Source organism: Thamnophis elegans, chromosome Z (genome assembly GCF_009769535.1).
Source record: "Thamnophis elegans isolate rThaEle1 chromosome Z, rThaEle1.pri, whole genome shotgun sequence".
Lineage (NCBI taxonomy): Eukaryota > Metazoa > Chordata > Lepidosauria > Squamata > Colubridae > Thamnophis > Thamnophis elegans.
The window spans coordinates 113849468-113866496 of NC_045558.1; the positions used below are offsets into that span (position 1 = coordinate 113849468).

The following is a 17029-nucleotide window of genomic DNA, read 5'->3' on the forward strand; positions in this document are numbered from 1 at the left end:
GAAAGAAAGAAAGAAAGAAAGAAAGAAAGAAAGAAAGAAAGAGGAGAGGGAGGAAGGAACACTAACCTGGCCCTAGACAGGATACCTTGAAAGTACATAGCAATCCAGCGCTGAAAGGGACCTGGAGGTTCGTCTAGTCTAACCCCCTGCTCCAGCAGGACATTGTTAAAGTGAGTTTCTGTCTTTTGAGTCTCCAATCACAGACTACATAACCACACCCACGCAGTCACATGACCCCCCTACCACCAAGCCAAGCCCACAGAACTGGTAGAATTTTTTTTTAGATTCCACCACTGGATGGATGGATGGATGGAAGAATGGATGGATAGAGGGAGAAAGGGAAAGAAAAAAAAAGGAGAGGAAGGAAGCACCAAAAACCCTGGCATTGGACAGAGTGCTTTGAAGCAGCACAGAAATCTAGTGCTGGAATAGACCTTGGAGTCATCTAGTCTAACCCCCTGCTCCAGCAGTAGACTGGACTTATATCATCTTGCTTATTTTGGTGCCTCTAACACAGTGGAGAAATCCCCAGAAATCCCCAGGCATTGCCAACTTCTCCCCCTTAGTAAAAAAAAAAACCTAGAGTAAACTTTATGCACTATTAATAAGAAGAATAGAAAAGGGGGCTGCTGTGTATAGTTTAATGGATTGCTAAATTGGCAAAATGGACAGCTAACTTGGCCAAGCCCACCCAGTCACATGACAACCTGGCCATGCCCACCAAGTTAATCCCACCAAGCCACACCCACAGAACCGGTAGTAAAAGAATTTGAATCCCATCACTGCATTATATGATGACTTATTGGTTCATTCCAACCTTAATATTTCATTAATTATTTTGAAGTTTACAATTTTTTCTTCCTCTCATAATTATCAAAAAGACTATTATTAACCTTGCTATACCTCAATTCCCTGACTGACAAATTATTATACTTGGAAGAATGAGAACTAAGTGCAATTGGATAAATAAATAATCAGAATGCTCTTTTAGAGCCATTTGCATTCTAAGATTCACCATAGAATGGAAGTCATGTGAGGAGCAGAGATTAAATTTAACCTCACCCAATTTTGAGGATTCTTAAGAATTTTTTGGCAATCAGAGAAACTTTATCAAACTGGGTTAAATATTTATTATGATGATATTGAGTCTTCTACTGCTATTGCCACATATGTTTTGCAACACTCAACCAATAAAATGCAGCATCCAGGATCCTATCCCAATTGACCACAAATATTTCCAACCAGGTGAACTAATCATTGGCGGTATGACCTCTTTTGTCTTCATAACTAGAGATATAGGAAGCTTTGAGAAAGATCCGCATAATTCCCTTGTGGGTGAATCTCTGTAAGTCATCATTTTCTTCCTACAATCTATGTTAATCTAGATAAAATTATAAAAAACTTCTTCTATGTAATAAAATTCATTAGAGTGATTAAAAATAATCCTTTAGATTCTATTTTTAATTGGATTATATTTTTCAGCTGATACATTTTTCTTGTACTTAAAGGACATTAAGAAGCTATGTTCCTTAAATCATTTTTTAAATTCAGATTCAAATCTTCCAGATTCCATAGCTATTAAATACAGACAAGGAAATAATTCCTTCACCCAACCACCAGTCCCTTTTCTTGAGATGGGAATTACAAGGTCAGATTTTGAAACTGATTGTGCAGAAGATGTGAAATTGCACTGAACCACAGGAATAATAATGTTCAATCAGACATGCAGCATATTTTATTTCAGTAAATGAGACTTTTCTTCCAGAAATAAATTCTGATAAATCGAAATATTTTTCTGGGGAGTGCAGACAGAAGAACCATTGTTCTTGTTGTCCTTTTATTGACAAAATTTTTATTCTTAGGCCATTTTATTATTTTCTTTCCAGTTTCTCCATTTTGGCAGAGAATATAAGTATCACATCATTATCACTTATTTTTACAGATATTTTTAGGGGAGAAAAACTGATTGATTTGTGGTTAAATTATAGTATTCTTACATTTAATTACACAGAAAGAAATAAAAAGCTACAATTTATGCATTATTAACCTTATGTTTAAGGTTCCATAAAATTCATTGTTACTTCCAACCTTTTACACATATTTTGTTTAAGTCAGACTAAATTCTAAACATACACCATTTTTGCCATTTTTTCAAAGTCATTTAAATTAAAATGAACCACTTCTAGTGTAAGAAAGTGACTAATTCAATTCTTTTCTCAGGTGCATGCCAGTAAATGCTTGGCAATTATGCTGGTCAGTTTCACATAATTAGAATTGCTTTAAAATAACAAGAGAGATAGAAAGTTGATTATTGCCTTAAACATAATTCCACAATATTTATATTGGGTAAGAGTACCTTTTGTACATCACTATGTACAATAAGTTCCATAGGAAAAAATGAGTATTACCTTATAAATGATTATTTCAAGGGAGGTTAGTCTTTAATCATTTCACATGAAAGAGTGCTTATTAGTTTATTAGCTCCATTTTTCTTTTCATTGAATTAGTTTCATTGCTCTTTAAAGATGCAGAATTCCATCTGCTACAGCATATAATTCTTGTTACAGAGTCCTGACTAAATACTATCAACATATCTTAACCATGGTATTTTCTGTGAAGAAAATTAATGAAGACATCCAGCTCTTACCTAATATCACTTTGGGCTTCATAGTCCATGATAGGCATGCTGGTTATCATGCCAAAATGGAACTTTTCTCTAGTCAGAACAGCTATGTCCCCAATTACAAGTGTGGCATCCTGAACAAACTCATATCAGTTGTTGGGAATATTGATTCAGGACTCTTTAGTGATATGGCAACTATTTTAGATGCTTACAAAATTCCACAGGTAAGATGGGTGATTTTGTCTTTCTAGTTGTATGGGATCAAAATGTAATTACCTTTCATGTATATTTCTCCAATGAGCATATTTAACAAAGTGCATTTAATATAGCATTTTTTTTAAAAAATCAGAATTTGGTGCTACTATTGAGTTTAAAAGATTAATTATTATTAATCATTAAATGTTATCTATTGTCTTTTCATGTAAGTTGCTAATGTGATGGGGGGAAATCTATATAATGTTCCTGGTTTTATTATTTATATTTTACTTCATTATTATATTTATATTCTACCTTTCATTTAGGTGTTCAAGGAGGCATAAGTAAGGTATTTGCTCATACAGATAGTCCTCACTTACCAATCACATATGAGATAGCTATCCCGTTGCTAAGCACCATATATGATTTTTTCAGAGTTACAACCCCACCTCCACTTCTGTCTTTAAGCAAATTATCATGATTATTAAGCAAGATGTATTTTTTTGGATTATAAGATGCACCTTATAAGACACACTACATTTAGAAGAGGAAATCAAAAAAAGGGTTTTGGCCTCTGTGCACCTCATTTTGGCGACTTTTGGGGGCCTTTTCCCAGCCTCTTCTCTACCCATTTTTAGGCTTTTTTTGGCCCATTTTGAGGCTTTTGGGGGGCTTTTTGAGGGTTTTCTTGGCCCATTTTTGAAGCTTTTTTTTGGCCCATGGAAAAATGGGTCAAAAATATCCTCCAAAAAAAAGCCTGAAAAAGGGGCGTACAGAGGCCAAGAGATGGCCGGCGGGAGGACAGGGCTTTGCAATATATGGTCTATAAGATCACTCCCTTTTGGGAAACAAAAAAGTGTGTCTTATAGTTCAAAAAATACAGTAATTCAGACATGACACATTTTTCTTTTTGGATCATATATGTCTACTTCTCGAGTCCCCCCTCCCATTTACCTAACTAATTTTTACTTCCACAGTTCCCAACTGTCTCTTCCCAATATGAAAGCCATTTTTACTACCGCATGGTTCCAGGTGAAGAACTTTATTACAGGGCAATTATTCGACTACTTGCACACTTCAGGTGGACTTGGGTTGGAGTACTTGGATCAATATCTGATACTCTAATGTATTCAAAGTTTTATCTCCATGGCATCTGCATTGCCTTCTTTAAAAAATTCAAACCACTTTACATCAACAATTTTTTTGATAATCTGAAATGGCTTGTTGAAACCTTTCACCTTCTTATTAAAAGCAAAGCCAATGCTGTAATACTTGATGATGAGAATCTTTTAAATGTGAGATGGTTGTTACGTCTACCTGAAATGGAAATAGTTTCTGTAAAGCCGAAAGGTAAGGTATGGATCGTGGCTTCTCAAAAGGGTCTTGCATCATTCTTTTACCAAAAAAGCTGGGATGTCGAAGTCTTCCATGGTGCTTTGACCTTTGCAACTTACTCAAATGAAATTCCAGGGTTCCAACACTTTCTCCAGACAAGAAATCATTTCTCCTACAAAGGGGATGGTTTTGTCAAAAATGTGTGGGAACAAGCATTTGGCTGTGCGGTCCCAAATCCATCTGAGAATGAGGAAACTGAGGATGTCTGTACAGGGAAGGAGAAACTGGATAGCCTTCCTGGGACTTTTTTTGAAATGAGGATGACCAGTCATAGTTACAGTATATACAATGCAGTGTATGCTGTGGCATATGCTCTACATGCCATGACATTTGGCCAACCACAGAGAAGAAAGTTGAATAGCAAAAAACTAAATCTAAAGGATCTCCAACCATGGCAGGTAATTTGATGAATAATCAATTATGTTGGAATGGATATAACTTGAACTGACTCACTAGTATCTCACAGCCTCCTGAGCAGTCAGAATTAGATGGAATATTAGTGAGAACTTCCAGGTTTATTTATTATCTCTTTCTCAACTTTTGGTGGTGTTGTATAATCTTAATGAACTTTTTTCATACCTCCTGACTCATTTACTCTAGTTAAGTATTAGGCTTTATGCTTTACATTCTCCCCACACATTCCCACCCCCCTGGCAATCAACACATACAGGAACTAAGGCCTGTAATAAGCTTTATTCCTTTCAAAACAACAAGAGCTACTTGCTTAAATTAAGTCTTGCTTAAATAAATACTCTCAGAAGCATTTCAATCAACAGGGATATGTCAAAAATATTGAATACAATGTGAAGGTTTTACTCTGTGTAGAAGCTGGAAGAAGTAAAAAGTTTTTTTTCATCTTTCAAGATGGAAATGTTTCTGAGACCATAAGGCATTACTTTACTTCTAAATAAATAAAGACTCATGAATAATGAGTTCCAATCACTTTAGATACTACAAATAATGGAGCAAAGGATGTATGCCATGGGGTACAGGATTCAATCTTTTAATTCATTTCCAGAAAGTTTTGTAGAAATGTGACATAGATGAGAACTTGCTCATTGTCCTCAGAAGACTAATCATGGTAGAGACAATAGAATAACCAGCCTGCCTCCAAATTGTATTTCTGCTCTGAACAACAAGAAAAGACAGTCATAAATAGGATGAGAGTCAATAGATGCAGTTTACAGCCATCTTAATGGATTGTTTGAAGTAGATTGTGTAGAGAATAAGGCCAGAGAAGCAAAAAGTATGCTGGCAGCAAATTTGTTTCATTGTGTTTCTCAGATAGATTCTATAGCTGTAAAATTTCTAGAAGCTGTTCTCAAGTAAGACAATTTAGCAAAAAAGTCTCAGAAGGAAACTTTGTGCAGTCAACCAAGAGAGGGAGGGAGGGAGGGAGGGGAGGGAGGGAGGGAGGGAGGGAGGGAGAGAGAGAGAGAGAGAGAGAGAGAGAGAGAGAGAGAGAGAGAGAGAGAGAGAGAGAGACTGACTAATTATCAGTCTCTTTATTTTTTAATCCCAGTCTGAAGCCCAGAGTAGCCACTTGCTCAAAATACATCTGCATGATTTTATACAATCTCTGTTCTCTTATCTAGAAAAAAACAATAACTTAAATTTGCATCCATGGCAGATAGATAATTTTTGCATTTTGAAAAATCAGTTCAACCTGTTCAGGCAATTTATTGCCAGGCAATTTATTTCTGTAGAAGATTTAAATTAAATAGATTTTTTTTAGGTATGAAAATGATTTGGTACTCTCTGATCAGTTTGTCTTTAACAATAGCAGAGGAGAAATTTCAGAAAGTTCTTGCAAATATAATGCAAGCTTAAATATATTTATTTCTTAAAACCAACTAACTAAATGTTATATATATGCGCAGGCAGGGATGCGCATGCGCTAGGAAGATGGCTGCCTGAGCTTTTCGCTCTGGCTAAGAAGAGCTTCAAACTGTCCCGAATGAAACTCCCCCGCTGTTTACCAGACTTAAACAGTGAGGGGCTTGGAGAGGAGCTTGAGCTGAGTCTGGGGTGGCAATTGAATTTAACAAGCATCACCCGGAGGCTTGGTTAGGGGCTCTGGAACGGACTTCGGCGCTCCGGTTTTCCAGCGAATTATACTGATCTCGGCTTGTTGGGCGTCTTTCCTCCCCCTCTTCGCACGGACGAAGGGAAGCAGGGGTGGAACTCTCGGCAGCCCGGATTTGCACATGCAGCTTGGAAAGAAGGAACGGTGAGCCTTGGGGACCCTATAACTGGCTACTACCGTCTTCCATCGCCCCAAAGAGGTGGGGGGATTATCATGGCTTGGTCGAGCGGATCGAGCGGCGGGCTGGCCACCACCACCGTAGCTCGCCTGAACGCCCCCCCTCCACTTTTGCTTGCCTTTCTCGCTGTTGCAGCCTCTCTTTTCATCTTTTTGTGTGCTGGGCATTTTTTTCTGCCTGCCCTTGCTGCTGTGGAGCCTTGCCTGACTGTTTCCCTATCCAGCACGGATTCTCTACTGCCTGGCCTGCGACCATCTGCAGTGGCCTTGAAACAGCCGCCCTCCCCGACCGCTTGTCACCATTGCTGCCCTGGAACATCTATTTTGGGCAGCGACCATCTGATACAACGCTTGGCACCTTATGGTCTGCGTATTTATGGTGCATTCGGCCTGTGGAAAGGAGAGATAGAGGATGGCAGTCTCAGGGGTAGGGATTTGGCGTTTTAAAAACTGGTTACCAAGCTGGCGCTTCCCCTTTCCCCCTCCCGACTTGTTCCAGCCACCCCCAGACTTTAGACACCCAGACTTTGGACCTCTCAGAACCTTAGGAGAGGGGGAAGACAAGACATTCCCCTGCACATTATCTTCATATCCCCTATGGACCGTTATTGGTGATTACCCTAAGCTACATCTTGATTTGGTGGGTGTGAGGCTGCAAAGTTGCTGTTTGTTAACATCTGGCATTCATGCTTTGCCTCCCTCCATCTATAACCACCTTGCACAATACGGACTTTGGACCTTGGCCTTGGGTCTTCCTGGGACTTGGAGGAAGGGAGTTTGGCTCTCCCGGAACTTATAATTTAAATCGTGTGCCTGTGCAATTTTTAATGTGGTATGCTGAGTGTATGGGATTGTATGTGATAGTGTGAATGTTCCCACTTTTATTGTTATTATCATTGTATTTTCTGTGTCTTTAATTATAATGTGGGGATTGTTTGTGTGAGTGCCTGAGTATGTTTGATTCGGAGGACCTGCCGGGGAACGCGGGGGTCGCCAGGGGGGTTGGGGGGACCACGGCCATGGGAGCAGGTCAGAGCATTGCGGTCGTAATAGGGAGGGGCAGATATGGCGGGGACTTTAGGGCTGGCCATTACCGGGGAAGGAGGGCTCGCTACATCACAGAGATCCCTCCTTCCGGCCCTATGAGTCCCACTCCGAGGCCAGATGGCGTGAGTAATCAGGACCCTGGTCTCAGGCTGTTGTCGCTAAATGCCAGGTCTGTTGTTCACAAGGCTCCCCTCGTCCAGGACTTAATTTTAGACGAGAGGGCAGATCTGGCATGTATTACTGAAACCTGGCTGGGCACGGAGGGAGGAGTCCCCCTCGTAGAGATGTGCCCAGAAGGATTTCAGGTGCTTCATCAGCCGAGAGCCCAGGGAAGGGGTGGCGGTGTGGCTATCGTTATCCGGGAGTCTTTAGCACCTCGTAGGATCCCTGCTCCGGAGCTTGTCGGGTGTGAGTCCCTGCTGGTGAAGTTGGACCTCAAGGGTCAAGTGGGTCTGCTGCTAACGTACCTGCCTCCCAACAGCATTGCAGCAGCCCTCCCCTCGCTCCTCGAGTCAGTAGCCGAGCTAGCAATTGAGTTCCCCAGGCTTATGGTTCTGGGGGACTTCAATTTGCCTTCACTCGGTGAACATTCTGACAGAGCGCAGGGGTTCATGGCCTCCATGACAGCCATGGGCTTGACCCAGGTAATTCGGGGCCCAACCAATTCAGCGGGTCACATGCTCGACCTCGTATTCCTCTCGGAGCAGTGGACATGTGATCTTGGTCTGAGGGCTAATGAGATCATACCCCTGTCGTGGTCAGACCACTGCCTACTGAGGCTTGACTTCCAGAGGCCAAACCCCCACTGTAGGGAGGAGGAACCGACCAGGTGGTTCCGCCCCAGGCAACTTATGGACCCTCTAAGGTTCCAGACGGAGCTTGGGGTTATTCCTGATACTCTCGCCCACAGTTCGGCGGAGACTCTGGTTGCTGCCTGGCACTCGGCGGCATCGGAGTCCCTCGACCGGATTGCGCCACTACGGCCCCTCCGGGTCGGTGGATCCTGGAGGCCTCCTTGGTTCACCGAGGAGCTCCGGGAGAAGAAGCGCCGGAGGAGACGCCTAGAGCACCTGTGGAGGTCCGATAAGTCCGAATCGAACCGAGCACTTTTGACAACATGCACCAAGGAATATATCAGGGCATTGAGAACAAAAAAAAGAACATATATTGCCACCTTGGTTGCGTCCGCTGAGTCCCGCCCAGCCGCCCTGTTTAGGATAACCCGCTCCCTCCTAAATAGGAGGGATACGGGGGACCCCCTGCAGGGTAAGGCTGAGGATTATGTCCAGTTCTTAGCGGACAAAGTTCCTCGGTTTCGGTCGGACTTGGACTCCACCTTTGCAGATCCAGCCGAGACACAAGGGGATAACTTGGCAGACCATCTCTGGGTTGAGTTCCAGGATGTTGCCTCTGGGGATGTGGACAAGGCCATACGAGCTGTGAGTGCCTCCACCTGTATACTGGACCCGTGTCCCTCCTGGCTGGTTGCCAACAGCAGTGAGGTGACACGAGGCTGGATCCAGGCGGTCATTACCGCCTCCCTTTGGGAGGGGCACTTCCCCGCCACACTTAAAGCGGCGGTGGTGAGACCCCTCCTGAAGAAACCATCCTTGGATCCAGCCGTTTTCAACAATTACCGTCCAGTCTCCAACCTCCCCTTTGTTGGGAAGGTTGTTGAGAAGGTGGTGGCCTTCCAGCTTCAACGGTCCTTGGAGGAAGCTAGTTACCTTGACCCCTTCCAGTCCGGCTTCAGACCTGGTTACAGCACAGAAACCGCTTTGGTCGCATTGACTGATGATCTCTGTAGAGCCAGGGATGGAGGCCATGCGTCCATCCTGGTTCTCTTTGACCTCTCGGCGGATTTCGATACCATCGACCATGGTATCCTTCTGCGACGACTGCGGGAGGTGGGGGTGGGAGGCACTGTTTTGCAGTGGTTCTCCTCCTACCTCTCGGACAGGTCGCAGTCGGTGTTGGTTGGGGGGCAGAGATCGTCCCCGAGGCCCCTAACATATGGGGTGCCTCAGGGTTCGGTCTTATCCCCCCTACTATTTAACATCTACATGAAACCGCTGGGTGAGATCATTCGGAGGCATGGGATAAAATACCACCAATACGCGGACGACACTCAGTTGTACTTGTCCGCCCCGTGCCAACTCAATGAAGCGGTGGACGTGATGAACCAGGGTCTTGAGGCCGTTAAGAACTGGATGAGAGCTAACAAACTGGTACTCAACCCAGACAAGACCGAGTGGCTGTTGTGCTTCCCTCCCAATAATTTGGCCAGTGTTCCATCACTCAGGCTGGGGGGTCAAATTTTACACCCCTCAGATAGGGTTCGCAACTTGGGAGTCCTCCTGGACCCACAGCTGACTTTTGACCATCATTTATCGGCTGTGACCAGGGGGGTATCTGCCCAGGTTCACCTCGTGCGCCAGTTGCGACCCTACCTGAACCGGGAGGCCCTCACAACAGTCACTCGAGCCCTTGTGATCGAGCCCTTGTGAATACTGCAATGTGCTCTACATGGGGCTGCCCTTGAAGAGCATCCGGCGACTTCAGCTAGTCCAGAATGTGGCCGCGCGAGTGATCGTGGGCGCACCCCGGTTCGCCCACATAACACCTATCCTCCGCGAGCTGCACTGGCTGCCTATTGGTCTCCGGATACGCTTCAAGGCGCTAGTCGTCACTTATAAAGCCCTTCATGGTATTGGACCTGGGTACTTGAGAGACCGCCTGCTGCCAATTACCTCCACTAGACCGATTAGATCCCACAGATTAGGCCTCCTCCGAATTCCATCCGCCGGCCAGTGTCAACTGGCGACTACCCGGAGGAGAGCCTTCTCTGTGGCTGCTCCAACCCTTTGGAACGATCTCCCTGTGGAGATTCGCACCCACACCACCGTCCAGACCTTCCGCACAGCCCTTAAGATCTGGCTATCCCGTCAGGCCTGGGGATAAGATTCTAATTCGCCCCCACCCGAATGTTGAATGAAAGTTGTGTTTTATTGCTATTTTTTTTTTCTTATTCATGTATTGCCTTATGTTTTGTCTTGCACTCCCTCTCCCATGAATTGTAAGCCGCCCTGAGTCCCCTCAGGGAAAAGGGCGGCCTATAAATCACAAATAAAATCTAAATCGAAAAAAATTAATATTTGTATGGTTTTCTGGGGCTGAATTATTTTCAATTACAGTCTGCCACATATTTAAATGGTTCAAGTAAAAAGATTAATATGGTATCACATAGTTCTATATATTAAGCATGCTTTTTGACATTTTTCAGCTTCATTTCTTTTTGGAAAGAGTCTCATTTAATAACAGTATTGGGGATGAAATTTCCTTTGATGAGAATAGAGAACTGATTACAAAACTGGATATGGAGAACTGGGTCATATTCCCCAACCAGTCCTTTCATCGAGTGAAAGTTGGGAAGCTGGATCCCTGGGCTGCTGAAGACCAAAAGTTCTCCATTCATGAGGAAGCCATCACTTGGCCCAGCACTTTCAACCAAGTATGTTCTGAATATAGATGATTTTGTTTAAAAGATTGATATCCAAAGATAGCATGACATCACTTAACATAAAAATAATATGCAATATTGAGAGGAATTGTCAGCAAGATAAACATTCGAAATTTCTGAAAATCAATAATAACCAATGAATTACTTAAATTAATATTGTTTTTCCAAGCCTAAAAAGCTTAAAAACAAGCTTTTGTTTACAAGCTAAAAAAGACATGAAAGATATGTAAACTATTTACACCAATATTGTTTTAAAGGTTGAAGGCTAGTGAAGAGCAATGGTAAAAATACAAGGCTATAGTCATGTCTTAGGCAAGAAGCCAACTAAGTGACTTTGGATCAATCATTATTGCTGAGCCCTAAGAAGAAGGCAATGGCTCAACCATTGTAAAATGTTACAAAGAAAACTTCAGGGGCTAGTCTAGGCCATTGTTGAGAATAAGAATTCAGAATTCACTCTGACTTCATGCCAGGACACAGTTCCACAACAGCATTGGTTCTTGCCTTCCTGACCTGTCAGATATTTTCAATATCATCAACCATGATATCATTCAGGGTTTGAAAATGCAAGGCACTCACTGTGTTATGTGGTTCTCCTCCATGGTCCATTCTAGTCAACGTTGGTAGGAGAGTTGAGTTGTAAGCCCTGTAATGTGGGGTAGGTCAGAACTCAAGCCTTTCACCACTTATTTTCAACATATACATGAAGCTGCCAGTCAGTATGGAGTTTGTTATCATCAATATGCTGATGATACCCTAACCATGTGATGGCAAACCTATGGCATGTGTACCAGAGGTGGCACACAGAGCCCTCTTCTGGTTTGCAAGCTGCTCTTCTGGTTTTTGGCACGCACATGCCACTGGCCAGCTGGTCTTTGCAGGTGCTGCAAAATGGCCCGAAAAATGGCCAAAAACCCAGGCTATTTCTGAGCTGTTTTCTGGACCAAAAACAGAAAATGGACCAAAGAATTGCCTGAAAAATGGCCAAAAAAACCAGATATGTGTGCAACAGCGAGGTGGTCTTTGGGTTTCTGGTGTTCTGGTGCACGCACATGCATGCACATTTCCGTTTGGGCACTCACTGCCAAAAAGGTTCACCATCACTGCCCTAACCTCCTAAGACCAGATGATTCTTCATGTTTAACTCTGGTTGAGGAAGCACTTCCTAGGCTGAGCTGATGCACAGTTTAGGAGTCATCCTGGACTCATGGTTCCTGCTCAAAGTGGTCTTTGCACAGATTCACCTGCTATACCACTTGCACATTTCCCGAACTGGGAAGCCTTGCTCACAGTCACTCATACCTTGGTCTTCTCCTGTCTGAATTACTGCAATATGCTCTACATGGGATTGCCACTGAAACTTCCAACTTGTCCAGAATGCCAATGTGCACATAGTAATGCTTCATGTTTGTTCATGTAACATTTCAGTTATGGCAGCTGCACTGCTTCAAGATTCTTTCTGAGTGCAAGTTTTGTATTAAAAAATGCTAGTTAAAATTTACTTATTTAAATTTATCAACAGAATTAAATATAAACTCTTTAAATATTGAAGCAGTTATTGCCCTATTTATCCATCTATTTCTCTATTAATTATCTAAAATCTTAAAACATAAAATTATTTCTTCAGTACTACGAATTTTACTTTTCATTAGACATTAAAGAGGAAAAAGTCTAATTATTCCTTTTGTTGGCTAATAACACAGAATTCCTACCTGAAAATCTGGGTTGTGAAAATAGTTTGCATTGCTCATAATTGCCTAATTGCCTATAAATTTATTGGTTGTCTATTGTTGCTCTCCACATCTGAAGATTTACACATGTGTCATATCTTTTCAATATGAGGTCTTTTACCTCTAGAATCATCACCTTCTTCCATATCTCTTTCAATTTGAAAATATTTTATTTTTTATTTTTTTATTTTTTTTAATTTTTAATTTTTTAATTTTATTTAAAATATCTGTGATATTCAACAATAAAAGTGGATACCTTTCTCTGTCTTTAAAAACAATCTATGGTTTTGCTGAGTTGCATTAAAATAATTTCACACTGGGGAGTGGTTTGATCATAACATATAATATCTATCATTTTAGAAGAAACAAAGTTAATATATTATTGATAGAACTAAAAAAAAAAATCAGTCCAGAGTAGTTTTTATGATGATTAAAAATAAATCCAAATTATTACATTAGCTTTCTTTATTTGTATAATAGTGGTGATGATTTTTCAACTTTCTTCCCAAATATATGACTAAATGCTAACATTTTCCTTCTTTCACTTATTGGGCAGAATCTGCCCATTTCCACGTGTACTGAGAGCTGCCTCCCTGGTTATTTTAGGAAAAAGCAGGAAGACAAGCCATTTTGCTGCTATGATTGCCTTCGATGTCCCAAAGAGAAAATATCAAGCCAGAAGGGTAAGAGACAATATTAATCAAGATGATACTTTCTTAATCAAGCTGATTGATAGTTCTGCAAGAAAATCCAAAAAATGAAGATATAGGCCTAGGAACTGAATTATATTACATACTGTATAGGTCATTTTCATTTAGTGGCCAGACATTAAGTGAAGCTCATTCTCAGTGAAACCTCAATTGTGCTTATGAATTCATTTTACTTTACATTTTCTCGGCAGATCTTTAAAGGCCTTAAATGTGAAAAATGATCACAAAGTTACATTTTCATTACTGTCATAAGTGCAAACTAGAATTACCTTTAATGCTTTTCCTTCACTCCCCCACTCTTTGGTATACTCATTCCAGACCTGGAATAACAATCAAGAAGATAATTAGCAATTGTATTTACATTCATTAGAGATAAGTGATAGAAGGAGATTGCAGGCACACAATAGAGAAAACACTTTGAGAAAAAGACAGTAGTGTTGGTTGTTTGACTAGCACACTGCCGGGACGTATAGTGAGGTTTATGTCTGGTGAAGCACTGACACAGTGGTGGGTTTCAAATTTTTTTAGACTTGTGGACTTCAACTCTCAGAATTCCACAGCCAGGCATGCTCAGTTCTGATTTAAAGTGACAGCATTTGTTTTTCTCATTTGGGAAAAAGTTTCCTTCATTCTTTTTCTTCTCCCTCCCCTTCCTTCCTCTCTATCTCCCTCCCTCCCTCCTCTCTCAAACAGACACATGCACACAGAGAAGTTGGATTGGACTATCTCTCATACCCCCTTCTCTCTTTCACTCACTCTCTCTCAAACAAACACAAACACAGAAGTTGGATTGGAGTAGATCAGAGCCTTTGATTGCAGGCGGAGCCACGTTGCCTTTTCAAACTTGTAATCAGTGAAGCTGGGCTTATATAGTTTTATTCAGGTTTGTGTGTGTGTGTTTTTGAAAAGGCAATGTGGCTCTGCTTGCAATCAAACTACACTTGGGAAGGGATCTACACTTGAGGATGAAGTTTGAATTCCTCCCCCTCCCTCCGACCCACACGTACCTTTTCCAGCTGTTTCAGAGAGGATTTCAACTCTGCTCTTGCCTGTCATCATGAAAAGAAAAAAAATGTAAAAGGAAAAAGGCAAGAGCTGAGGTCAGGCTGAGCTAGTTGCTGTGGATGATTCTGCTTAACTGTTTTAAAAAGCATCTGAAAAAGCACCCTCTACAAGAGGAGGCAGGAGAACGACGTGCCTCACCTACATCAGGAATTTTTAGGCTTTTAACCCCTGCTTAACTCTGCTCAAATGATCATAAAACGCCTAAATCCAGACTAGATGAGGGACGTCGTTCTCCAGCCTCCTCCTATAGAGAGTGCTTTTTTAAACAGTCAAACACTAAGCAGAGTCATCCATGGTGACTCTGGCAGCAACTAGCTCAGACCAAAGACGGAGGTGGTATTCAGCTAGTTCTGACTGGTGCTGGCGAACCAGTAGCAGAAATTTTGAGTAATTTGGAGAACCAGCAAATACCACTTCTGGCTGGCTCTGCCCCATCTACTGGCTGCCTTCCACATCCCAGCTGATCAACTGCATTTTCTGCTGTTGCCCTGCATAGGAGAACAGAGCTGGAAAGCAGGTTAGTGGGATGGGGAGAGAATGGGGATTTTTGCAGTATCCTTCCCCTGTAGTGGGGTGGAAATGGAGATTTTACAGTATCCTTGCCTTGGGATGAGGTGAAAATGGACATGTTACAGTATTCTTCCTCCAGGATTGGGTAGGGAATGGGCATTTTGTAGTATCCTCCCCCTGCCATGCCCACCAAGATACACCCATCAAGACATACCACATCCACAAAACCAGTAGTAAAAAAAAATTGAATCCTACCACTGATCAAAGGATGTGATGGCAAATAAATGACTGAGATAAAAATGTTGTAAAAGTTGTAAAAATGGACATTTGGCAATGTTGTGAGATGATAACAAAAAAATTGTGAACATTTGTCGCAATTTTTTGTCATCATAACTCACAACATTTTTTAATCATTGCTGTTTGAGGCAGTCACTAAATGAGGATTACCTGTAAAGCATTCCATTTTTCTTAAATTGGGATTATACTCTACTTTTAATTTTAAAAATATATCATTCCGACTTTCACAAAATCTGGACCACAGGTTTCAGAAAGTTTCAAATTTTTGCTTATAAGATGAATAAGGAACATCTTTACTCATTTTCCTTCAGCAATATAAAAAGTGAAGAATATTAACTTAAATCATCTGATAGGAAGACAATCCTGTAACATTTATTTATATTGATATTATTTTAAATAATACTTTGATGGAGCCCTTGCTGAAGATTAATATAGCAATAAAAAATAGCACAAGCAATTGATATAAAGTCATGCGTTAGTAACATTTCTTCCATTAACACAGAAATTCAACACTTTCCTGTGTTCCCTTAGATACCAAATAAAAGAGTCAGGAAGTCAAAGTGAGTGCTGTCCAGGAACCCCCCCCCCTCCCCATGTAAATGATACAAGTGTAGCATAACTATACAACATGTATAAATCTATTTATTTAAATTCTAGACATGAATGATTGCCTGAAATGCCCAGAAGATCAATATCCAAATAAGAATCAAGATTCATGTACTCCAAGGAAAATATCTTTCTTGTCCTATGAAGAACCAATGGGAATAAGTTTAGTTATTCTGATACTTTTCTTTTCTCTCTGCACAATTGTGGTGCTCACAACTTTTTTGAAATGTCACCATACTCCCATTGTCAAGGCTAATAATCGAAATCTCTCTTATGTTCTACTCATCTTCCTCCTCCTCTGCTTCCTTTGCTCACTGCAATTCCTTGTTGTACCAGGCAATATAATATGTCTCCTCCGACAAATTAGCTTTGGCATCATCTTCTCAGTGGCTGTGTCTTCTGTTCTGGCAAAAACCATCACTGTGGTTCTCGCATTTATGGCCACCAAGCCAGGATCAAGGATGAGGAATTGGGTGGGAACAAGACTGGCAACCTACATTGTTCTTTCTGGTTCCCTGATCCAAGCAGGCATCTGCATGGTGTGGCTGTTCACATTTCCCCCTTTCCCTGATGTTGACACCCATTCAGAAATTGAGACAATCCTATTGCAGTGCAACGAAGGCTCAGTGACTATGTTCTATTGTGTCCTAGGCTACATGGGTTTTCTGGCAGCTGCCAGTTTCACAGTAGCTTTTTTCTCCCGAAATCTTCCCAGCAGTTTCAATGAGGCCAAATGTCTCACATTCAGTATGCTTATATTCTGCTGTGTGTGGATCTCCTTTGTTCCATCCTATCTAAGCACCAAAGGCAAGTACATGGTGGCTGTGGAGGTCTTCTCCATTTTGGCCTCCAGCGCTGGATTGCTAGTCTGCATATATTTTCCCAAATGTTATATAATTATTATTAAACCAGAGCTAAACAACAAGGAACATTTAATAAAGAGAAACATTTAATAATACAGACAAAATCCTATTTCCATATTTTGCTCTTTTAGTATACCATGGGAACCTGAATGTTTGGAACCATCTTTCTGTGTATGATGTGTATACATTAGACTGTGTCTTTTTA

General features: G+C 41.5%; 1 protein-coding gene across 1 annotated transcript; it reads left to right on the forward strand.

Annotated features, from left to right (window-relative positions):
* The first annotated feature begins 2601 nt into the window (after positions 1-2601).
* On the forward strand, positions 2602-16914 carry LOC116521536 (vomeronasal type-2 receptor 26-like). The gene is made up of 5 exons (XM_032236196.1): positions 2602-2847; positions 3796-4611; positions 10807-11034; positions 13330-13456; positions 16013-16914. Exons 1-5 carry the CDS (start codon positions 2602-2604, stop codon positions 16912-16914), a joined length of 2319 nt encoding a protein of 772 aa, XP_032092087.1.
* The last annotated feature ends 115 nt before the right edge of the window (positions 16915-17029 follow it).

Coding starts and splice junctions, on each gene's coding strand:
- LOC116521536 (XM_032236196.1), top strand. CDS start 2,602: ATGGTATTTTCTGTGAAGAAAATTAATGAAGACATCCAGCTCTTACCT. Junction 2,848..3,795: donor ATGCTTACAAAATTCCACAG/GTAAGATGGGTG, acceptor TTACTTCCACAG/TTCCCAACTGTCTCTTCCCA. Junction 4,612..10,806: donor AGGATCTCCAACCATGGCAG/GTAATTTGATGA, acceptor GACATTTTTCAG/CTTCATTTCTTTTTGGAAAG.